Raw genomic sequence first — 27,535 nt, forward strand, 5'->3', positions numbered from 1 at the left:
TCGGTATGCGACCCTAACGGCGAACGTAAAAACTAAAAAAACAACGGTAATATTTTTCTAAAGGGGCACTTCAGGTGCGTAGTAAGAATTTACATCGTGTAAAACGTCGAAACGTTTTGAATATGGTTCTAATTTTCCCATTCACTTAGTTCGTTCTATTCGAAGTCACCTGTTGATTAGTTGTCCAACTTTCTTGTCAAGTCAGTGAGCGCCATCTATGAGTGGAGAGTTGACGTAAGCGGTCGCGATAGTTGCGCTATAAAACAATAAAATCTATCAGTAAAGTTGTATAATTATTACTATTTTTTCCTTATTTACTCATAAAGTAACTAATCATACGTTGTTTTATAATAGTGTTGTGAAAATTAATTGGACGCTTTGCAGAATAATAATTAATTGGTAAGTTTGTACCTACTTTTAATGCCCTGAAAATGTTCACAAGTCGGCTTTTTTTCTATTGTCGGTGCATGACTTGTATTTTGTAAACAAAACTATTGTTTAACCTTTCAAAAGGATGTTTTGGCCTCATTTTACTTATGTATCGATTTAACAAGCTTTTACATGGAAATTGATAGAGCATTGATTATAAATTATTTATATAGATGATATAATATTTTTCAAAATAAACACTATTGTACATTTTTATATTTTAATTTATAAATTACGGTTTGACATTGAAAACTATTAATAATTGCCGGGTAAGGTCAATTTTAAGACTTAATCATCAATTTAGGGAGTACCTACCAGTAGGTAGTTAATTTTGTTAACGATGGCGTTGACATACATGTATGGTAGTGTTGGAATTTCGTAAAATTCATTAAATGCAAATTTTCATTTTCATCTCGTTATTTAATTTATTAGTTTCATGGTGTTTTACAACGCTATGGATCAAGTTCACGTGTAACAAAGTAGATCAATGCCACAAACATGATTCACATATGTATACAGGTATATGTGGGTAAATGCAAATGGAGACTAACGTAATAACAATAAAAAAATAAGGTCTATATAGAAGACGTGAGTCGTTCGTAATCAACCAAATCTTAATGACCCGTTCATTTACATTGATTGAGTGACCGGTTCTAATTTCTTATAAGTAAATCTCGTCCACTTATTCCGACGCGTTTGCTTATTTACTGAAGAATTACATAAGTATACTGATTCACTAATCTGATTAATGGATTAAGCAAGAAGATTTCACGATAAAACTAATAATATAAAAGCTAAATTTCTTGCTGACTATATTAGAAGTGAAATATTTATGATATAAATGTCATACAAATATTGATGGCGAAATTTTATTATCTCTCCATTATTTATCAGCGAATCCATGAATTAGTGAAGTGTGTCTTATTCGATATTATATAATCTAAGTGTATAAAACCACTGGATCTTTACAACCTCTACCATTTATATTAGCACTAAGTTAGATACTTAGTAAGGTGCTACATAGGTACCAATAGGTATCAGATACATAAATCAAAATGCAATCAATATCTATTTTCGAATACAGAAAAAACAAGGGCATTTTAATAAAAAAATTATAGCTAATTCCGTTTTTTTTTTCCACAAAAATCTACCATAAGATGCAAACACATACAAGTAAATAAACTCTTTTAAATTCCTTTAAAATGTTGACTGACATCTTTTGGTAACATTTAAAACTATTTTATTCTCATTCCAACATGTGAATAATATTAGTTGTTGTATTTTTCTGGATAACTTCTTTGTATTCATAACCCATTTGTCAACAACAAAGATAAAATATATTATATTACAAGTCAAATACTAGTGTCAAAGCTTTGGGAAAATGACGCTAGATGCCAATAATTTCAGTAACGTATCTTAGTCACTGAAAACTGAAAACCATGCCTGAAAGTCGACACATTTACTGATAAATTTGTTGAATTCACCATATTAAAATTTATTTATGTTTATGATAAGTGTTAAAATTTATGTTATTTCATGTAAGTCTTTACTCAAGTAAAAGGTTATAGACATTTTAAAAAGAAAATGATACAATCGAACGCTAAAAGTGTTAATTGATTTATGTTTACTTTATTTCTCATGTTTTTTTAAATAACATAATAATGGATTAACCATGCATTATCCTTAATAAAAAAACAAATGCATAAATAATATAACTATCGCACAAATGTCATGTGATGTCGTAGAAATGCATGTAAATTGTAAAAATTGTCGATAACTTTTTAAACTTAAGGGTATATTCGCAAACACATAATTAATTCCACCGGAGACCACCGGAGAGGTTACATGACTATTCACACCCTATTTTTTTTAAAGAATGCATATTAAATATATTTTATTTTTTAGAATATATATAGAAAAATACTTTTACTAGTTTTTTGAACTCCTTTACCTTTCAATGGCTCTTTTATTTTCAAAACCATATTATTTTTCCGCAAAAAAAAATTTTTCAGTCCAAAAACGGTGTTTTGAGAAAAAATCAATTACCTACGTAAAACGTTACCTAGATTTAGAGAAAATTAAGTTTCGACGTAACGAATACTGGGCCTTTAGTATTTTTTACGTATACTGACATCTATAGCCGACTATTAACTGCTATTGTGTTTGATTAAGACACCTTTAAGGCATTTTAATATTTATAAAATTTATTAATGAGTTGAATGGGTATAATTAATATAAACACATAAATCACGTTGTTTTCTACAAATCGTTTTCTTCTTCTAACCCCTATCATCACAATTGTGCATAGAACACTGCATCGTATATAAGCAGTGTTATCTTGATCGTTAAATACACGAAGAAAAGGTGATTATCCTTCCGCTTCAAGTAGCAGTCCAGGTTAATATTGTATAAATATTAAAGTGAAATTCATTCAAACCATTATCCGCACCCCAATGGTGCATAGGGCACTGCATCATATAAACGCAGTGTTATATTGATCGTTAGCACATGAAGGAAAAGTGATCAGCCCTCCGCTTCCGGTACCAGTCCAAGGTAATATTGAATAAATATAAGAGTGAAAAAATCACTAATAGTGAAAAAAATAGTTGCTTTGTTTGTGGGTTGTAATTTGTTAATTTTCGACTTCAGAGCGCCTTCTTTTGACCCACAACAAGCAGTGTTACAAGCAGTGGCGATTCACGAACAATGTTGTTAAAGTTGTTCGTGAATCGTCTAAAAACGGACATGTTTAAAATATTTAACCATACATACTTAAGCGACATACTCACGAGTTCTATAGTTTAGCCAGGGTGATCATATATAATTTCCCCTACCTTTTTATAAGTTATAGGTTTGCTTGTAACTTTTTTACACATGCCATTAAAAATTAAAAATTAAAAAATTTGGAAAACAGAATGATACTTCTATGTGAAAATTGAAATTTTTTAGGTATCGAAGATCATCTTTCACGTGTTATGGCGACGTTATTGAAAGTGCGTCGTATTCCTGTCAAAGTTAAATGGTGACTTTAATTTTAAATACTGATAGATGAAATTCATGTTTGATGATATTCTGATATTCTACTTGGTTGTGAAAATTGTAACGCTTTAAATTGTAATATTTTACTAACCGGGCAGCATCTTAGCTACGAATATTTACGTATTAGTCCGACATTCTCTTTTAGTTAAGTATTAAAATACACGCAAAAATAACCTAACTGATTGCGATTTTCAGCTGTTCTCTGCAAGCATCGGTGGTTCAGTGGTAGAATGCTCGCCTGCCACGCGGGCGGCCCGGGTTCGATTCCCGGCCGATGCAATTTTTTTGATATTTTTTTCTTGAATTTGTCAGATCGGCACGGTTAACAAAAAAATGAACTTTATAAGCAGTGTTAAAAAAAAAAGTTTAGATGTTTTGATTTATATTAAAAGTTTTTTTTAATTCAAGTTGATCGTTAGTCAAATATTGATGTTTTGAACATAATATACTTACTGATAAATATATTTTTATACCTATTTTTACAATAAATTGCAGTGTAGATATTATTAACACATGTTTATTGCGCATACCTATATAATTTTATAAGTTTTATTTTAATTTCTTTAGAAGACTACCTACATAATAAAAGCATGCAATGTTTTAAGATGATATCATTTTCTGTTTTCGCATTACGCGTTTTTTGTTTTTATGGAGTCTAGCACATAAAACAGAAATAAAATGTCCTGACTTGAAGCTTTATTATGTGCAAATATGTAGTTTTGGTTGTGCAACAATGCCATACATTATATTAATTTATGTGTGTTAAGTTATTATACTGATCTAGATTAATCCGTGTAAGGTTGATGTAAGGTTGATAGTCTATGTATATGTATAATACTCGTATATGGTTAATATACCAACTGATCACGCGTGAAGAAGTTTAATCAGACACGAAGAATAATAATTATAATTATGCTTCTATAAGTACAGATTACAAAATTGAATTTAAACTCTCTTATTAAGAATTATTCTGAATTGAAACTATTTCATAAAAGCGATGAACGATTATTTTTTAACGTAATGGAAAACATAAATAATACGTATCACGCTAAAGCTAAGATGTTTGGAATAACTGAATAAGGGTAGAATACAGTGGATGTGGAAGGCTTTATACATTTTTCGTATGGTGTTTTCGTCAAATATTAATGTGATTTGTGAATACGGATATATGTCTATTAAATTTGTATTTTTTCAAGGACGATACATTTACTTTTAAAGGTGTAGTTAGGATTATCTTTTGTTTGGAGCGCATTCATTAACATAGCTTTTTTCTAAGATTTATTATTAGCTTTAAAAGTATTAGAAATCGATGGATCGGAGTTGTAAAAAATTAAAATGATGTTATACTTTTTTCATGTTTTATTTAGGGTATGCGATTTTGATTCTTAATGGTATTTGCATCATATATATGTAAATATTTATGCATTAAGTGTTCAGCAAAACTTAACGAAGTCATGAAAACTTATTTAAAGAAATGAATAAATCGAAAGTAAAGTTAGTATAGTTTTGTATAAAATATAATTTATGACCCTAAATGTCATTCATAATCAATATATTTGAAGCATTCAATTTTCGCATCATATTATGATTTATTTATATTATATATTGGATATCTTATAAATACAGCTTAGTTTTTGACCACGAAGTATTACATAAAATGTTATACTACAATTTTTTTTTTTTAAATAATTAAACAAGGTGTTAAAAAACTGTTTGATTCTTTCGAAAAATCACAGTTCTTTACTGTGACAAGTCGGAAAAAAATACAAATGCTTGTCGTTACATTAAAATAATATAAGTAATTAATAAGATATCAATTTTATTTTAAAAGAAGGATAAAAATAAAATAAACACCGTTGACACGTGTTCCAATAAAATGTTTTTATAAAAACCTTAAGTGTTGATTTCATAAAATTTCGGATTACCTTAAAACTTAATTTCAAATTGCCCAAATTATGAAAAAATGATATAATCTATTTTAAAATAATTCTGTTTTGTTGTGATAAATCAAGTGTAATGCAATATTAATATCAAAACTTTTTTAAAAAATGAATTGCGTTTGTCGTGTTGAATGCTGAACAAAACAACAAAAGTAATTATTTTTCTACGATAAAAACGGATTTTTCAAATTTTAAAATAGTCAGGAATTTCTATAAAATTAACAGTAAAAAAAAACGATTTTTTTTCTGGAATGCACGGAATATTCAACGCGGTTTATTCCATTTTTTGTTATTATTTGTTAAAATGACTAAATTAGTTAATCTATATTAATAGAACTAGAATTGATTATTCAATAAATTGACGCCCTTTTTGCTCTAGGATTAATATTCGGCCACTTACTTTATTCCAGTCGCTGTCTAATGTGAGTTACATGTTTCACGTAGGATTTGAGAGTGATCTAAAGCACGTAGGGAGGTCACAATAGACTTAATATGATCGCAGTGACATAAGGGATGCAAGATCCCTTGATCTCTTATAAAAAATAAAATCTAATTTAAAATCGCTAATTTTGCAAAGATTAATTGATTACTGCAAACAATTAGTCAATGATAAATTTTCGTAGTCTCAACCCCTCTTAGGTGTGCTGTCATTTTGAATTTTGTCTTAAAAAAATGTTTCGAAATAAGAGATTTCATGCAAAATTTCTTAATTTTGATTATCTTTGTCTTCTAACAAAACTCAATATATTCTTATCAACGTGTGCTATAAGAAAGCCATAGAATGTACAGTAATTGTGCATTCTACATGCATGTTCTTATTCTTATCTAATTTAAAACTTGTTTATAAATTATAACACCAATCAGGTATTTCAAAACGCACCTAAATATCACGTGAATCATAACTGGACTAACGTATCTTTTATTTTTAATGTCAGATTCGTGGTCGAATGTAAATGCATAATATGATCAGTCTAACGTCCATAATGCAAAAAGGAGCTGCAGTCAGAGTAAATATTGCCCATCTCATTATTTAGCTATGAAGATCAGACTCATAAGAACAACGAAAACGTGACTGGAACGTTAGTGGTAATTATAACGGTCTTGCTTGAATAAAAGCTTAAAAAAAAACACAAAAGAAAAATAGTTTGCAATTTTCTTTCGATTTGATGTTCTACACTCAATGCAATAAATTTGCTTTTTAGATAAAAAAAAATGTATTACAATTACAATATATATGTAATTAAAAGTGTAAATGTAATAACGACATGATGTTTTCTGTCGAAAGATGAGTCAGTACTTAGTCTCAATTGATGTTAAAAAATAAAAATTAAAGAAATATGGAAGCAATAATTGGGAAAGGATATGAAAATACATTATGTATTTCTTGTCTGATACCCAGAGAACTTAAATAACAAATTTACGAGTATTCTTCATTAGCAGGTATAAATTCAAACCCTTATCCGCACCCGGTGGTGCATGAGACATTTTCTTGATCGTTAACACTTGAAGGAAAGGTGATCAGCCCTTCACTTCAGGTACCAGTCCAGGGTGATATTTAATAAATATTAGAATGATTAAATCACTTATATGGTAATCACTTAGAAAGTATACTGAATATAATCATTATTTTGTTTTATTATGCAAGTCAAACGAAAACCGTGACTCCTAACTCCTTCAATTCGACGTACTTATATTTATAATATAAGAAAATAAACAGTTCCTTATTTACGAGTTTTATTAACTGTTGGAAATATCATTCAATTCAGCTGTAGGAATAATTAGCCAAAATTGTTATTTACTATTATTTTTAAGCCATAACAAAGAAGCCATCCATTTGGAGGCCGCACTGTTTTGTCTTCTAAAGAAAAAGATTTTATCTTCGTAATTAGGTCAACAATATTATTCTCACGACTTGGACTCGGTTGCGTAAAAACGGAGAATTCGCAACTATACGAATTGATCGATTTTTGATTAATGATTTTAAAATAGACTATATACAGAATATATTTGTAAAGGTTCATTGTTGATTTTGGATAATGCATAGGAACAACCAATAAATAATGTTTGATTCTGATAATCGAATGCGATACTCCTTACTGATGTGTACCAGTAATAAATGAATTATTTTTCATTTTCAATTTAAGTTTTACTTAGAAAATACCACTTTTTCCTAAAATCTATTGTGACACGTGTTTCAAATCATACCTCACCATTTTCAAACACTATAAATATGGTAAATACGGTAATATGGTAAATACGGTGTTTAAACATGATACGGAATGCATCGAAACACGTGTCACAATAGTTAGTATAAATGGATAGATTTTACCACAAAATGAAATATTTTACAATAAACAGATCGTATATATTTTTTAATATTTGGTTTTCAATACGTGAATGTAATGATATTCACAGAGTGTGTTATTTTTTAACTACTGTTAATTTTATCTCGGTCCTTTGGTTGGTATCTTGTGATAATTCTGCTCATACATACACGCCGATAATTCCGACTTCTGGCCTGACATTTGACCTGTATTTGAAATACTTGATCATGCCAAGTTTTCCTGGGTCTTCCCGTGCTTGTATTATCACCTACATTCACCTCATATATTTATTTTACTATACTTTCTTCACTCATTCCATTCACATGCTCAAACCATCTCAACACACCTTTCTTAATTTTTTCGATAGTCCTTATCTCAGCCTTGCCTTCTTTACTTATATAACCATTTGAACATTTATTATACAACGTTCTGCTGCACATTCACACACACACACATATATATATATATATATATATATATATATATATATATATATATATATATATATATATATATATATATATATATATATATATATATATATATATATATATATATATACATATATATATATATATATATATAAATATATATATATATAAATATATATATATATATATATATATATATATATATATATATATATATATGTATATATATATATATATATATATATATATATATATATATATATATATATATAAATATGCAAAGCATTTGTGTGTTTTTTTTACAATCTTCTTTGAAAATACATAATGTAAAATAAAAATTCCCCGCGAATAAAAGTGGTGTGATATTCAAAGTCAACATAAATAAACTGGTTATGTGTGAGAAATTTATATGCAAACAAAGGTTTATAATTTATTTTAACTTTTTAAAATAATAAACACTACTGTAGGTACATCCACTAAACCGCAGTAAAAGCTTGATATAGGTATTCGGGGACAGACTCCTAAAGTATTAGAAGAAAGAATTAGACCCCTGAAGAAGTATCTAACGATAACATTGATATGATTTTATAAAATAAAACAACAACTACGAGTATACTCGTATAGAAATTTCCATATTTTGCATTATGACATTATGAAAATTTAGTATAAACAATTTTATTATCCTCACAGAGATACAGTAAACCCCCTATAACGTTGAGATAGGTACCGCATTGTCAGAAGGAATGTAATAAGGGGTTAATATTTAATTTTTTTTTTAGATTATAACCAGCGGAAAAGACTGAAAAGAAACATTTAAAATTAAAATACAGATTGAAAATATTAACCCCCTACAATGCTCCATTTGATAACGCGGTACCTATATCAACATTATAGGGGAGTTTACTGTATTTGAATGGCTCTCCTAAACACCTTTTAGTTGCTCTTACTGCGCTTTAGTGACTACAAGGGAGGATAGTATTATATTTATATTTCTTAGTATTCAGCTGATTGCGTAAATGTTGACACTAGAATATTTCGTATTTGATATATCGCTCACTCCTTTCAAGAACGTCATAAATCAAAAAACTTGATTTTTCAGAAAAAAGTTTCTAACGTTTAAAAATATAACACAATGTATTAAAAATAAATATCAAGCCACTTATTGAACTTTTTACTGTGCAACAGATCTTTTTAGGTAAAACCTGAAGGTTTTTTCTCCATTTGAAAAATATTTACTCTATTTAAAAAAATAATTAAACAATTCGTTTTCTTCAAAATGCAAAAACAACATTTTCTGTCCTGTAGCGGGTAAATATTAAGTTAAAAATATGCCTCTTTTGCTGGGATAAAGTACATTTTCTGCACATTCCGAAAACATGCGCAACTCAAAATTGACGATTTTTGATTTATGACGTTCTTGAAAGGAGTGAGAGATATGTATTATGTATATGTATGATATTTACTTACATAAATGCAATATTTTTTATATGTCATTCTAAATCTTGAATAAAACATAAATGTTTTTTATGGTGTATATTTTTGGGTTGGTACTTATTGTGGTTGTAACGCATACCTTCTACACGTCACGTGACAATAAAAAAAATTGCACATATGTAAGTTGTAAATGTGATCACCAACGAGAATATTCAAGTTTAACCGAACCTACCTTAAATGTGTTACTCGTCGTCGGCACACCTCAATTATTTAAAGGTTAAAAGCCACATAATGTTGCTCTGATTTAGATTCATAGACTTCCCGATAAGTTGTTTTGTTTCAAAAGATTTAACCCTTCACTGCATTTATCAACATACTTGGTTAGGAATTCTATACGGAAGGTGACGTTGAAACTACTTTGAAAGTAAAAAAGTTTTTTAGTAAAAAAGAAATATTTAATTTTTCGGCAACATTGACTTCGATTAATCCGGTTTAAAAATCCCAAAAGCATCACCGATAAAAGTTCAAAAATAAAGGTGCCTAAGCTAATCTACACTTCGTAGTTCATATCGCTCACTCATTTCAAGAACGTCATAAATCAAAAATCGTCATTTTTCAGTTGTGCATGTTTTCGGAATGCCCAGAAAATGTACTATATCCCAGCAAAAGAGGCATATTTTTAACTTAATATTTACCCACTACAGGGGAGAAAGTTTGAATAAAAGGTATTGTTTAATTATTTTTTTAAATATACTTAATATTTTTCAAATGGAGAAAAAAACCTTCAGATTGTACCTAAAAAGATTTGTAGCACAGTAAAAAGTTACATAAGTGGCTTGATATTTATTTTTAATGCATTGTGTTATATTTTTAAACTCTAAAAACGTTCTCCTGAAATATCACGTTTTTTGATTTATGACGTTCTTGAAAGGAGTGAGCGATATGTAACCATATCGAGTACCAGAGATGGGATTTCAAAATGAAGTTAACGTTTTCTTCGTTGTGTTCATTCATTCCCTTTGATTCTATTCAGTAATTTTTTTTCGATTCGATTTCCTGACAGTTCCAGTTCCACGACATGTTTCAAAATGATTAAGTCATTAAAAATAAAATATTAAATTAAAGTTATCTACACTACGTAGTTAAATCGGTAACTTACATATCGAATATATTTTATTACTATACTTATACTTACACATATTATTTTGCTGATCTTATATATGATAGATTTGGCAATTATCTTCATTTTATTAAAGTAGTGAAAACTTATTTTTAATTTGACTCTTATTTTAAGTGTATTTATTGCGGGCCGTAAATCTTACTAATTAAATAACCACCACGCCGCTTCCCCGGAGGGATAAGCAGGGAGAACGCCACACCAATCTGTCTTTGTAAACAATCTTCGCCTCTTGCACATTCATGCATCTCCTCATACATACTCGCCAATTATTCCAAATCCTGACCTGACCACACCCTAGTATCTGAAATTAATAAATCATGCCAAGTTTTCGTCGGTCTTCCTATGCTTCTATTAACAACCACATTCGCCTCACGAAAACTACAATTTATTTTACAATTCTTTATTCACTGATTCGATTCACATGCCCAAACCATCTCAACACACCTTGCTTAATTTTATCGATAATCAAACATGCACCTTAGACACTAGCTCCTGCAGGTCTTCTCTACTTTTATAATTTCCTAAAATTCCACGAATAATATTTTTTTTTATCTAAATATGTTTTATCTCCCTTTATAGTCGTTTAAATAATCGCAAATTTTGGAACACTACTTTGTCTTGAATCTTCGCTTACATAAAGTAATGCAGTGTAGGGTTAATTCTAGCTATAAGGCCATGGACTGTTATTGCAATATTCTGAAGGTCAAGAAAAACGTCCCGCGGTTTTTATAATAAATAGTTAAAACCGGTTTGCGAGTATTCATGTTGTTTTGAGAGGCAAACTCTTTTACTAACTCAAGATGTTCTAGTTTAGTTAATACAATTTATTATAATTGGTCGATTCATTTACTATGGTTACGGAGTAGATTTCTTTGCTATCAATATGGATTAATATTAGAATTATATTTAAACACAATTTTATACTGTATTCTTTAAAAAAAATTTAACACAATGCATAGATTCGAACTTTAGTTATCTTTTTTATACAGAATGTTGAATTATATATATTTTTTTGAATGGCATCCCAATTGAGGCTTTGATTATTTAAAACAATCAAAGATATTTATTTTTTCATTAACTGGTTCGGCAGTCACTTAGTGGTTATATCTTTCCATTTTTACTTGAAGTTTACTTGGTAAATACCACTTTTTCTTAAAATAATCAATATAAATAAGAAACAGCTCCAACCCCCTCTTCATCTTTCAATGTCCCAAGGACAAAACTCTAAAATTTATACTTTTGATGATGCGGAATGTGTCGAAGCACGTATCACAATAGATTTTAAAAAATACTGGTATTTACCAAGTTTAAATAAACAATAGTTACATAATTATTTTATTGTTCTTAACGCTACCTTTGCATTTTGTAGCAAAAATATATTAATATTTTTTATTGTACTGTTGTATGGAGCATAGTTGCTAACGCTGAGATTCAAATGCTATCTTTAGTATAATCAATATTACAAAACTAACTTTGTGATTTCTCTGTTCATTAGTAATACAATATTCGGTAATTGTTTGTTTTTTCTATATAAGTAAGTATTATTTATACACACGAATAAATATGTAACACAAGCGCGACTTATTACTTATGTAACAGGTCATTACGTGTAGTTATCAAGAAACAACAATTAGTTCAGATAAAAATACAGTCAAATGTCCAATAGTGTATTGTTTATCATTCACTTACGTAAAATATATTTATTATTTAAGGAAAATTTACATACGACGTTGTTGATATTTTATGTTCACCGTAAAACTGACATAACCTTTTAAAAATATAGCTCAAACATTATCTGTGTCAAAGTCATTAAAATTAAAATTATTGTTTTCTGTAGTTACTTTCTGTAACATAATTCTTCCTAATGGATAATATTGAAAATACTAATGTTTTTTTTTCAATACTAAATAGTTAAATAATTTTATCCTGTTAACAGCGGGATGTTTATTTTTCAACAGGTAAATGTAGGTTACATACACACATGTAACATTCACCATTCTACCCATGATTGACAACCACACTACTCCCTAACTACACTAATTTTGGAAATTCTACATACTCGTATATCATAAATCTGATGACGCTTTATTTGTGTCATAAGCCCTGTAAATACCCAGACATCCATGTTTTCCTTCATCTATGTTTAAATGTCAAAATGTAAAAATAACTCCTATGTGAAGAAACCCAGATTTGTAAACAAGGATTTGGACACATCGTTCACTCCTTTCAAGAACATCATAAATCAAAAATCGTCAATTTTCAGTGTGCATATTTTCGGAATGCCCAAAAAATGTACTATTTCCCAGCAAAAGCGGCATATTTTTAACTCAATATTTACCCGCGTTAGGGCATAAAGTGTTGTTTTTGCATTTTGAAGAAAAGGTATTGTTTAATTATTTTTTTAAATGTACTAAATATTTTTCAAATGGAGAAAAAACCTTCAGGTTTTACATAAAAAGATCTGTTGCACAGTGAAAAGTTCAATAAGTGGCTTGATATTTATTTTTAATACATTGTATTATATTTTTAAAGTTTAAAAACGTTCTCTTGAAAAATCAAGTTTTTTGATTTATGACGTTCTTGAAAGGAGTGAGCGACATCTGAAAATGTTGTGAAATAAGTATTTTATTTATTGCTTGCCTCTTATTGATTTCAAAAATATTGAAGGATATGACACGCTCTTTTTTGCATCACATGCACAAAGAATAAAATAAATTAGAATTTTGTGTGCATACAGTAGAAAGTTACCTGTTTTGTTTTAAAATCCACCACAGAACCTTTACGTGAGGATAATACGTAGTACATTGCTGTTTTTGGATCATTATATTTTCACAAATTAGCTGCTCATAAATTTGATTTTTGTTTTGTCTGTTTGATTTTTTCTTTTATTTAAATTGCAAATTAAAAAAATTGAACATATGTAAACAAACGATTTTCAATTATAACATTATTACCTTTAATGTTGATAGAATATTTGTTTTAAAATATTTGTTCATACATGTTTGAAAATATTTTTCATACATAAGTATTGTTGATTTGAATTATCATATTTTTTATTTGATTTGAAAATATGTGTTCCTAGATATTTATTTACAAAGTAATATTTTAATGTTTCATGCGTCCTTTTGATTGATTTAGGCTTAAATAATAAACCCTACTTTTAGTTCGACAGTTCAATATATTTAAATATAATCATACATTACAATTAATCTACGACGTATTACAGTATGTATGATATGAGTAATATACCTCGGAACCACAATTTTAAATTTTGAATGTTTTTCGAGACAATTGTTGTAAACAAGAAAAATGGTTATGGTTGACGAAATTTACAGGAAACGAGCGATTAAATCCTTTGTAGGTAAAATAGGTCTACCGTTGAAAAAAAGTCAAGGCGTAGTAATTCTTAGTATTGCTTCGAAGACACCATTAATTCGAAGAGTGTGAAAACCGCATGAACGTTATGCAAGTACCCGGTACGATTACCGATGCCTAGAATCAGGTTTGCGTATCGCCTGTGCTGAACTATACTCCGACAAGCCAACTGTTACAGCGGTTATCCATCAACTAGAAAATGACAATTATTTCTATGGCTGTACACCTGATCTGATTTCGCTACTGGAAGCTTTTGAGGAATGAGCTCGGTAGATTATCATTTCTTGGACTAAGAGCGACTTGACTTGTTCGAGCGGCCGGCACTACATGAGGTCGACTGTTTATATTGTCGGGATTCATCTTGGACGCGTCAGTCAGTTTTGAGATTCTGTGAAACAAGGGTAAGGAAACGCTTTATTTAAACAAAATACTTTTTGAAATTAACTTGTTTAATAATATTTTATCAAACACAATGTCGAATGTAGTAGACAGTTACATATTCATTTATTAAATTGTAAATATAAATTATTTTTAAAATAGTCGAACCGCGTTTACGTTTCAACTAAATTTATTTTTCAAATAATATTATTTATTTTTATGACAACTGTTTTGCCTTGAGAAGAAATTATCAAGTTGTGTAAAAAAAACACAAGATACGCGTGTCAAAGTATTTTTTTCTTGATATATTTTACTTTGTATTCATGAATGTAAATATGTACATGTGAGCGTTGGCTAGTAAGTTCTTTTAATATACAATAATATGTAGTCCAACATTCAATATAACTTTTTTAATTTAAAAAAAATCATTTAATACTTCTTAAAAACACTTATTTCAAGGTTTTTTTTATCTCTGATTTAATTTTTATCTAAAATTTTATTTCTGAAAAAATATAATAACGCAAAGAGAAATAAGGTTCATATTACGATAAATTGATGAGTTGTATAATTAAAAAGTTTATTTAGGTACTCGTAGTAAATCGTTATTATAACAATAATTGATAATGAACATTGTAACGGTAATTTTATGTTATCATTAATATTTGAAAAGTAAACATCAATTAATTACATAAAACCAATTAAATAAGTAGAGTATTCTCGAACGCAAACTGGTTTTTACATACGCTTCATTAGGAAATTCCCAAATAGCTACTCCAACTCTGTTCACAGATATTCTACCTCTATTTTATTTTTATTTTATTTTTAAATAATTTATTTAATAATAGTATAAATAACTTTTAATACATAGAGGTAAAATATCTGTGTACAGGATTGTAGCTTTAAATAATATTAGTCACTAATTATTTTATTTTTTGTTATATTTTTATTCATTTTAAAGGGCGTCTTTTGAAAAAATCAAAGAAGGTACCTTTTTTATTATTTTGCAGCTAAATGGTAGTTTTTTTTTTTTACAAATATTGAATTTTTTATTACTTTTATACTATTATTCTAATTTCCATAAAATTTATTGTAATTATACGATTTGCGAATATGAACATATTTAACTTTTAATTTTAAACGCAATAAAATAAATATTTTCAGGTTTTTATGTACTACTGATTAATTTTGAATAATTAACGCAACTTTTAGGTCGACAGTTTAATATATTTAAATAATATCAAACATAACAATTAATGTACGCTTTTATTTATGGTATGTTTCCAAAAATCTTTTTTTTTGTTGCTATTAAGATATAATGTTCTGGAAATATTAAAAGGATTTTCCTGTTAATAATACTTTTATATATTTGTAGTATTTTAATCATAATTAAGTAAAAAAATGGTGATAGAACGAAAGTAAGAGTAAAAATATTATTACTTTCACCAGTATTATATTTGTAAATATGTTCAAAGAAGACCATTCGGTAATTATTTAAAATGACTCACATTTCAACAATTACACTTAGGCTGTGTGTTTATCTCATTCATTAAAAACATTTTTAATGTTAGTTCACTCTCTAAAGTTTATTTTAAAATAGTTATCATTTAATTTTAGCAACATAACTTATCAAAAGGTTAAAAGTAAGCATGGTGCTTCTCTGTCCCAATTTTCAAAGAGTTTTGCAAAACACGATTAACTACTGAACGTTTCGTATTGATAAAAAGTATCACGTTTGCGAATATTATGTAATGGTGTAGTCGTATTCCTTCATTCTGGTTATGTATATGTAATGATTACATGAATGTGTCAATACTGTCATATCATATGTATGTACAAAGTTGTTTATAAAAACTTTATATAAGTTTATCTTGCAAAAATATTGAGAGAAATTTCTAGAAGATATCTCAACAGAAACAAAAATATTTTTGAGAAGGAAATGTGGGAGTCATTTACAGCACTTATCACTAATACAACATGTCCTGAAGTACAAACCACCTTAGAGCTTTTGTGCACTACACGCAATTTTACCGTCCGAGAGTCCGGTTTTTTTTTTAAATAAAAGCGACCACGACAGTTTAGCGTGATCGAATTTACGCGCACCGATCCGAAGAAAGACGGCTAAAAGTACTAGCCTGTCCAAGCCAATCATCCGTTTTATCATGCTAACCGGACTGTCCGACGGTAAAATTCCTGTAGTTCACAAGCACCCTTAGAGGTTTAAATAAATATAATCGTTATTAAAAATAAATACAGCAGTTCTGTCAAAGTCCACATTTGTCCACATTGCACAGCTACAAAGGCCACTGATTTAGATTCTTTATCAAATTAACAAAATCATCAAAAATTGCTTCCAGATGATTCGCAACGCAATAAATACTTTATTCTTACAAGTTCGAGAAGTGAGTAAAAAACGAATTAATAATTGGCCTGATAAACGAAAAAATATTGAATCCAACCTCAACAAATAATGTGTTCATGAAATTGATTGATTTTAGACGAATTATGGATACTGTTACTAAAATCATTAAAAAGCTAACGTTACAGCATTAAAAATGTCTCAACTGAATCATAAGGATTAGCACATCAAACTGTCGTAAAATTGACTACCTACCAGTGGTATACAAAAAATAAATAAATTAGAAAGTAAATCAGCATATGGACGATACCACTCTCGTAGTAGGGTGTAGTAAGAGTTTTTTTTAAAATATATAATAACTGCTGTAGATGGTACCTACCATTATTTAGACATCTTATTTTAAGACAAAAGTATCTGTTCCGTTTGAATTTTATATTGTGCTCGAATGCTTGTGGAAACATACGGCTGTGATAGAACTCATGTGCGGTTAAGCATATCTTCAGGATAAATAATTTTTGATTGGATTTCAAAATTAAAATTCACATAACCAATTTAGTTTCAATTTTACTAAAGATTAGGAGAACATGAAAAATATATGGACTGTGGTTGCAATGCTATGCCGAGGGGCCTAAATTAATTTTTATTGTAAACCGGGAGTAAAAGATGAACTAGATGAAATTTAAAGGCAAGGTATGTAAAATAAAACGTCATTGAATTTTGTGCTTTAAGAATAATGTTTTATAAATACATCTTATGTCAAAGTTGGTTACGCAATCACAAACTTTATTATGTTATCTCTGAACTTGTTATTTAAATTGACCTAATAAAAGCAAAACGTAAAGCACGTATTTTGGTACATACATAGATAACTCGTTCTTTATTGATTAATCGGAGGCGCAGTAGCTCGTTCTGATTTGTCAACTGTCGAGGTTCGTTTTTTAATGACGACTTAAATATTTTAAAAAAAACACACCCATTATATTTTAATTACCGAACATAAGTATTTGTCCGCCTCCATAGTGTAATGGTTAGCACGCTCGGCTACCATACTGGAGGTCCCGGGTTTGATTCCCAGGGAGGAGTCAGTTAAATGAAAGATATTTTTTTCACTCTGATATTTATTCAATATTACCCTGGACTGGTACCTAAAGCGGAGGGCTGCTTACTTTTCCTTCATACGTTAACGATCAAGATAACACTGCGTTTATATGATGCAGTGCCCTATGCATCACCGGATGCGGATGAGAGTTTGAAATAAAAAAGTATATAATAAGATATTTAGTAGGTATTGCTTTTTTAATGAATGCATATTTTCAATTATTTTTTTTCTAAATGATACTGGAAGATGCAAAATTATATTATTCGTGTTTTGTGAAATCAAAGAAGAAAGACAAAACGTGTAGTTAAAAAAAATAAGAAAAGAAATTCAATCATTATACCATCTATCGTGTCCATTTTATATCGAATATTTGATCCTATTTATTTTTATTAAATTAATCTGAATAAAGTACCTAGGTAAGTGTTTTAATTCATGTTAATGTTTCCATGTTTTATTTTGTACTTCGATCAAAAAAATCGTGAAAATAACCTAAATATTTGTAATACATAATTATGGCTAGTACACCAATGATTTTATATATGTATTATTTATTTTATTCTTTAAATTTAAAAAAACATACCAAATGTAATAATTAGAAATCGATAGTTGGTACTTCTTGATAATTAAAAAATATATTGCATATTGAACAAATAAAATAATCTAATGACTGTCTCTTCGATATCATTGTCATTGCCTTGGCCTGTATGCATAATAAAAAGAGCAATTAAGCTCATGGAGCTTAATACATAATAATTTGTAGGTATAAATTGTGTATATGACTTTTACATGTATACCCTGTTAACCTATATTTTTTCGAAATAGGTTGGACAATCGATCAAGTGTCGTAGTTTATAGCCAAATCTAGAACACGTGTCAAAGTGGGGTAAATTATTGTTCAATGAAGTATGAAGCTTCCCTTATTACTTCCTTACATACATATTTGATGAAATGGTCATTTTGACTACCCCTAAAAATATCGTTTTAAAACCCTTTAGCATATGAAAGAAGTCCAAATAAAAACACAAACAAAAAAAGTAAATTTTAGCATTAGTTTCTTGAATTTACGTGAAATGAAATTAAACCCGTTTTATGTACCCAATGATTATTTAAGTGCCAAATATTTTAGAAATGAAAAGAAGTATTTACAAATTTAAAAATATTTGAGTTCATATGGTCTTAAATTTTCCAATTCATTTCATGAAATGTTTTCTGATTTTTATCGAATTTTTAATATTTATCAGACTACTTGAAACATTGTGTTTGATTCGTGGTGAAGTATTTAGCAGTGAAATATTTAAAACTGTATTTATAAGATGACTTGTAGTGATAACCTTACCTTTCAGATCATTTACAATAAAACTAAAACTACGCATTTTAGGTTGGGTTATGTAAGGTTACGTCAAATACATCATTTTGATATTATTTGACTTAATATCTATTTCCAATTGGCATGCTTACCGATATAAAATGCAATTTAGAGACTGATTATTTTTAATGCGAAAAGTCGCTAAAAATAAACATGCAAGAAATTATTAAGCAAAATTTTAATGTTTATCTTACTTTGTTTCAGAAAATGTTACGATTCCTATTATTCGTCCTTGGCGGTTGTATACTTGCCAATGCGCAATACGTAAGTACTATAAAAAACTAACCAGTATAAAAAATACTACTAAAATACTTAATATACCATCTAGGGTAGATGCTTTTTTACTAAACTAGAATAGAACATAACACAGAATGAAATATTTCATGATTTCCATTTTTCAGTTGCCCAAGTATAAAAAGATTTTATTTGAATTCCATTGAATTGTACCAAATAATAATTGATTTTGCATGCGTTCCATTATGAATGAAAAAACTTTAATTTTGTGAATTAAAATTTTTCTGAATTATTATGCTGTATCTATTCAAAAATACTTCTAAATATTTTATCGGAGAAAATGAAATTCGATTAAATGAAGGTTAATTTTAATCGATACAAAATCAATTCTCAAAGCAGCGTTGCAATTCAGAAAAATTACATTACATTTCTTTGTATGATTTAAAGGCTGTATAGAAACGATAGATAATCTTCAGTCCTTTTGATTATTTTTTACACTGTTTACGCACACAATATTTGTATTTTTTTCCCCAAAAAGAGTTCTTTGAATATAAATTTTTACACGTAAAAAGGAAACCAAAGTAGTTTTCCCAAAAAACGCAGGGATTTTTTTATTATTATTACCTCGCACCTTCCGCCGCCACTTTGCACCCACCAACCCTTAATTATTTCTTCAAACGATGATTCGCTAAACTATTTTTGATTTCACAAACCAAAAAATTAAAAATATCAAACACTGAACATGTGTTCTTAAAATGAAGATACCCACAGTATACTATAATCATTTCACATAAAAAATACGTTTTTATGTGATACAATTATTTCATATTGTGATAATATTTTGTCATAGCTTTCTCTAAAAACAAAATTATTTTTAATATTTATACGATACACTTTTTTTGGTTTGTAAATCAAAAATTGTTAGACCCGCCTGCCAATGCTAACATTTTTGGAATGCGTCAGAATGCCTCGAGAATGTTCTTCACGAATATTGCAAATCTTGCCTGCGTTATATGTCGCTTTAATGCCCTAGAATTTTATTGTCATGTAACTAATGCAACAATGTTCCGAGGTTTGCATGGAATAAATTATAATTGCTGTTCACTTTTTTTACAGAGCAACCACCAATTAGTTATTGTATTAAAACAAAAGAGTAATTAGTGTTTAAGAAATGTACGCGCAATACTTGATTTTTGCAGTGAATGGAATGTGAATGCAGTGAATCCAGTGTAAATGATTTGAAAATAATGTTATTTGAATAATATAATCTTATAAATCATCATTGAAATTAGTAATTTTAAACAAAAACATTATAAAATAGAAAAAAAATCAGTTTTTCACATTTATAAAATTTCTAACGGAATTGTTTCTGAAATTGTTTACGAAATAAGAAGCCTTTTTATAACGTTAACTTATAAATTTCATTTCAATTAAAGTCATTTTATGAGTCATTGGCCATAAGGCTTCTAGGGAAAAGGGGCCAAATAATAACTCAAAACGGATATTCACTGCATGTTTTTACTCTGTACTGATTATTAAAATTAATAAATCTTAAAAACGGTTTTGTTAGATAGAATATTGTAAAAAAACACCCGTATTGTCGACTCTGTAAATTAAAAAAAAAAAAACTTTGTAAGACATAACCTATGAATTGACCGATTGGATTGTATCATGTACGGAGGAACAAAATCAAATCAGGGCCGATGCCTTACCAATTTTAACCAGATAGTATAGAGAAACAATCTAGCCAGGAAATATGTATTACCTATACTTACGACAGTTTAATAAGTATATTGTATTATTTGGAAAAGTTAATTTTATTTTTCATTTGCTAACATGACTCTAAAAACATCAATACAAATTGCTTTGATGTTTTAAAACAACTTAGAGTGCAGTACAAAGAAGTGATTGTTACTATTTGTGTGTCAATTAACGTATGTGTGATTACTTAAGAATTATGTCATAGGTAATATTTACATAAGGTAAATAAAACAACAGGAAAAAATACTGATCACTTTTTTGGTCATGGTGCTGTGCAATCACAGGCGATATTTTAACTAGAAAAGATGAAAAAATATACATTTAAAAAAAATAACAATCGTGTTATATGTATCTGTAAATAGCCTACACATATAATTACGGTGTAATTAATAATTACTAAGGAGATAATAAAATAAAGTAGTAGTTTGGAATAAGTAAAATGTGATTTTAAAAGTAGAGAGAACAAGATCAGTGACCTTCTATTAGGCAGAAGTACCTCCATATAATGATACGTTTTCGCGTGAGAATTGCCTTGAAAGTCAAATTAGAGTACCTTCTAGGCGAGAAGATCATTAAACTTTTTTTTACAATTAATCTGTTGTGATCTAAATAATATTCCAATGCCTCACGATAAAGCATGTTGGACAGGTAGATCGTGCACAAGTGCATTTTTTAATGCTAAACCTATTAAGATCATTAACTTATGTGAGTACCTCAAAAAACAACTCTAAAACAACCAATTTATAACGGATGTATCTGATAGTTAGATGTATAGATGCGTTTAAAAATGATGATTTTATTTTTTACAGTAAAATACTAAAAATATCCACAGCAAATATTATCTGAGTGCAGAGTAAACAGTAAACTATCCAAGGCATTGCAACCTTGTACGAAGATAGCACTGCGTACATTAGGGCAAGTGGTTCATTTTCACATTGGTTTAGTATCTCTCAAGGTGTTAAATAGGGATGTGTAATGTCACCATGGCTTTTAAATTTACACATCGATAATTAAATGCGAACTAAAAAGTTTTAACATTTAAGCTGAAATAAACAATTCTACTGTCTGGTACCTTTTGTTTGCCAACGATGCTATGATTCTTTCCAAAAGCAGAGAAGACCTGCAGGCGCTGGTAACAAAAGTGTATAATGTGTGCAAAAAAGTGATTTCTGATGAATTTTGAAATCTTAAGTTATGGTTTTTCAAAGAGATAAATGTAGTCCTGGGTGTAAAATTCAATATAATATTAGTAAATGGGGAAGATATTAGGGAGAGTGAATGGTGCACTGAAATCAGTTTTAGCAAATAAAACCCAAACAGCGAAGGCTAAAATGGTAGTACACATAAGTAAACTGGTAGAACCAAACCTAATGTATGAAAGTGGTAAAAGACAGATGAATGTAGACTGAATGCAGTCGAAATGAGATCTCTCAGGAGGATATGCTGCAAAATGTACCCGTATGATAGATGTTAAAATCGTGAAATAAGGTAAAAATGCAAGGCTGAGATAAGCATTATCGATAATATGAAGAAAAGAGATGATTAAGATATGTGAAATGAATGGGTGTTAAAGAACGGAACACAAATATATGACGCGAATGTAGTCGGAACGAGCAAAAGAAGACTGAAGAAAACTTGGCATAATCAAGTATAAAAAAATAGTTGAAAGCGGTAAGGTCAGGATATGGGATAAAGGATATAGGTCGGAATTATCGGTGGGTATGTATGAGAGTTGCATGGATGTAGAAGAGGCAAATAAAGTTTGCAAAGACAGAGTGGTGTGGCGTTCTATTCTCAATGCCTACCCCTGTGGGACAGCGGCGTGATAGTTAGTTAGCTAGTCAACAGGCTCTTTAGATAATTCAGTGAGGTTTTCGGTGGTTGCTCCTGTAGAAAACATTTCATCCTCTGCACCAGCTTGATAGAAGAATGCGTAAGCAAATCGGTGGTCATTGAAACAGTTCTCATATGGCGGATAATGTACCGATTTTCTCGGCGTAGCACCAACAATGGCAGCGTTGGCCCGCGACCCCGGAAGCGTATCAGTATAACTCTCCCGCGCCGGGCCCCCAATACCAGCGGGCCTACCAGCCGCCCACACAATTCTACCAATTCGAGCAGACATTCGGCCCGTCGGTCGTGCCTCAGTCCCGTTTCTATCAGCCCCAGCAAGACTTCTACCAGAGACCAAACTATCAAAGAAATGTTCCCTCTCAGGAGAAGAGAGGCATTGTGAAGCTGGTCGGCCAGACCGTGAACGGGAACATTACCTTCACCCAGCAACAGCAAGGAGGACCGGTTCGGATCCAGGGGGTCATCGTCGGACTGCCCCGCGGCCTCTTCGGCGCGGCCTCTTCGGCTTCCACGTCCATGACAAGGGAGATATCACCGGAGGATGCGGCTCGGCTGGACCTCATTTCAATCCATACATGGTTAGACTCTTCTCAATATAAAAATATAAAAAAACACTCTCCTAATTTTTTTTTAAAAATTATCATCCATTGTTAACTTTGTGTAATACCACTTTTATTACCATACCACAAAGTCATCGATGCTATTGATATACAAAATATGTTCTCAATATCATCGTCCAATATTTATTATTCTCAGCATCAAATATTTATTTTTAATCGCTTGTTTTATTATGTTCTAAAAAATCTTTTTAATTGCTTATTTGAATATGACTACAAGAACATATCGTAATAATAGCTATTTATTTTAAATTAAAGTTGAACTTGGTAAATACCACTATTAAAAAAAAAGCCGCATCATTTTCAAACACCGCATGGTTTCAAATACGGTGTTGGAAAATGATACGGAATGCATCGAAATACGTGTCACAATAGATTTCAAGAAATAATAATATTTAATTAGATTTAGCTAATTCTTGATAATCATCCCTTGATAATTATATTCTCTATTTGTATACATTTAGACAATTCTTTTTTGTATTATTTTTTAACATCTCAACAAAGATGAAGAAGAATATGGAAGTCTGGACATTTACGAGGCTCACGGCCATCATAGAGTGGTTTACGTGATAACTTTGCACACTTGTCGCATTCACCAGTTCTACCCGTGTACCAATTTCTTGGAATTTCTATATATATATATATATATATATATATATATATATATATATATATATATATATATATATATATATATATATATATATATATATATATATATATATATATATATATATATATATATATATATATATATATATATATATATATATATATATATATATATATATATATATATATATATATATATATATATATATATATATATATATATATATATATATATATATATATATATATATATATATATATATATATATATGTATATATGTTTCGATTTCGAAATATTGTAGAAGAATGAATAGAATTTTCACAAAAGACATCTATTGGTGCGATGAAGAAGCTTTTTTATTGAGCAGAAACTCTTATATTTGTTATACTTACTATACTTTTATATTCTTATCTATGTTGAGATATCAAGAAATAATATGAAAAATTACTCCGATAATTGAAGATAATCCAGATACGTGAAAAAGTATTCGGGCACACTCAAAATGTTGTTAATCATTTTTTATTTATGACTCCATCAGAAGACGCACGGAGCACCACAGGACGAGGTCCGCCACGTGGGAGATCTCGGAAACATCGAGTCTGATGGCAGCTACGCCAACATAGACTTCCAGGACCATCTGATCTCCCTCTCTGGAGAAACCAACATCATCGGGAGGGCTCTGGTCGTCCATTCCGGCCAGGACGATCTCGGCAGGACCAACCATCCCGACTCCAAGACCACCGGAAACGCAGGAGGAAGAGCCGCCTGCGGAGTCATCGGCATCCTGTAATCAGAACTTGTATTTTGTTTAATTTTTTAATTTTTGTAAAAACCCAAATTAAAAAGTGTAAAGTACTTTTAAGAACAATTTTTTTGTAATAAATTTAAACTGTACACTGAAATTCTCTAATTTTTTTGTTATGTAATAAATAACCAATGATACTTTTATTTATTGTTTCGGGATTCACTTTGTGGTAAGACATGATGAAATCGTAAAAGAAAAGTACTTGTTTTTTACCATTTTAGTTTATTTTATTAAAAGGACTAGTTTCGGAAGTGGTACTAGTGTAAATATAAACAAATATTATTTAAAAAATAATAGTTTATATTTATAAATGAAAATGGAAGCATAGCTTCCAAAAGTAGTCATTTTTAACACATGTGGTAAAAACAAGTGTTTTTCTTTTACAATTTTTATGATACTTTTAGTGTTGCCTCAATATATGGCATCCTCTTAAGGTCCACTTTTCGAACTTATTTTATATTATTAAGTCATAACTTATTTTCTCTAAATCCTGGTGACATTTGACAAAATTGTTTTTATTTTTTATTAAAATACCCTTTTTGTATTGAAAAGTTTTTCTTCGAAATAAATGTAGGTACCTACGGTTTTGAAAATGAAAGAGTTTTTGAAAGGTAAGGAAACAAAAAAATAAAAAAATTATCATTCTATATTCTGCAAAATACATGCTTTAAACAAATTGAGCGTGAACAAACGTCCAGCCCTCGGTGCGGTCAAGCGCGTTGTGATTTGAGCGCTTGAGATCTAAGCCTTAAAACACACGTTTTGAATTAGCCTTTTAAATAAAATGTGTGTTAACGTAAATAGGTGAATTTGATAAATAAAAATTTTATGAATCAAAATAAAAAAGTAAAAAAACGCAAAGTAGGTACATCTTCTTCATTACTTTGCACCCCTCTGATTATAAGCGTTTAGACACGACATATTTTCTTACCCTTATCCGCACCCAATAGCGAATACGGCAATGCCTCGCATTGAAGTAATATTATCTTAATCATTCATTATATTAAGGGAAGGTAATCAGTCTATCGCTTAATTTACCAGCCTAGACTGTTATAAAATAAATAGTAGAGTGAAAATTAACAATATTTATAAATATTTTTACCATCGGGAATCAAACACGAGACCTCAGGAACGGTAGCTAAATCCACCAACCACTACACTGCCGAGGCAGATAAGGCACACGATACCTACCTTTTAATTTTACCTTTTTTATTTAGATTTCTCACGTATGTTTGTTGTTCTAAATGTTTTTTCCCATCGTTACAATGCGTTATTTCAATAAGTTAAAAATACAAATTAAATTGGTTTAAAGAATTTCGGCATTCAATATTATTTACAAAATTGTTTATTAGGAGACATTATATCAAATCTTAAATTGTCGATGACAAAATAATAAATATTTTCATTTACTAATAAATATTATCCTCTATTGGAATAAATATTTTTTGTTGTTTTTTTTTTAAAAGTTTATTTATCAAATATAAATACTACTTTTAAAAACTCTTTGAATATTAATAACTGCTTTGAATATAAATAATTTTAAAACAAAAATGAATGTTTTTTAAACCGTACTACGCCACTGATTTTTTTTAAATATAATCTAATACTATTCAATTATACAAGATGTACTTAGCCACGAGTTGCTGTTAATGAGTTTGGTAAAATAAAAATTAAAGTTATTACAATATTCACATTTCTAATGTGTTAAATTTCAAAATGAATTAATGAAAATATTTTAAATCTGTGTAGCGACAACGCAATCGAAAACAATAAATATGTTAAGTAGGAGCAGCTGTTAAGGATTATAAGTCTGCCACCAGCAATATTTGTTAATGTGTCTGCTGTTATTACGTTCAACAAGTGGCGCTGCCATCTCGGTAAAATGATGTTAAAAAAAACATGTTTTTCCCTAAAATATTGCGTAAACTTTTATAAAAATAAATTGGATCTGTTAAATGTAACTTGTACATTATAAAAATAAGATATATTAAGATCAACAAAGAATAAAGGTCATAATACCTAAAACTAAAGTAAACACACTTAGGCATTTTGTATTGAAAGAAAAGCCAAGAAAAAAAGTAATAAGCTTAAAAGAAAATAAACAAGAAAGTCAATAATAGTATAACAGTAAAGTTACACTGATTATCTTGATGAATAACACGAGGGTGAAATGAACTTCTTTTGTTGCTTTTGTTAGATCGACCTTGAGAAAAGTTAAGTCAAGGGTCTTGGAACTGTATGTGTTACTTATGTTTTACATAAGGTTTACACGCGAGGGATGTGATGCGTGCACGGCAAAC

General features: G+C 29.3%; 1 protein-coding gene and 1 non-coding gene across 2 annotated transcripts; both read left to right on the forward strand.

The window, feature by feature from the left end:
• Nucleotides 1-203: 203 nt before the first annotated feature.
• LOC148298586 (superoxide dismutase [Cu-Zn]-like) lies at nucleotides 204-25,332 on the forward strand. Its single transcript, XM_088276771.1, is given in 5 exon segments — nucleotides 204-399; nucleotides 19,556-19,615; nucleotides 23,564-23,677; nucleotides 23,680-23,778; nucleotides 24,969-25,332. Coding segments are annotated over 4 exon segments (522 nt in total). The 5' UTR covers nucleotides 204-399; nucleotides 19,556-19,558; the 3' UTR covers nucleotides 25,221-25,332.
• Nucleotides 3,677-3,747, forward strand: TRNAG-GCC (transfer RNA glycine (anticodon GCC)). Its single transcript has one exon. It is a non-coding gene; the product is annotated as a tRNA-Gly (tRNA).
• Nucleotides 25,333-27,535: the final 2,203 nt, after the last annotated feature.

The sequence above is a fragment of the Brachycentrus maculatus genome, unplaced genomic scaffold, assembly GCF_059751285.1.
Source record: "Brachycentrus maculatus isolate JH-2025_06_01 unplaced genomic scaffold, ASM5975128v1 h1tg001837l, whole genome shotgun sequence".
In the NCBI taxonomy this organism is placed as follows: Eukaryota; Metazoa; Arthropoda; class Insecta; order Trichoptera; family Brachycentridae; genus Brachycentrus; species Brachycentrus maculatus.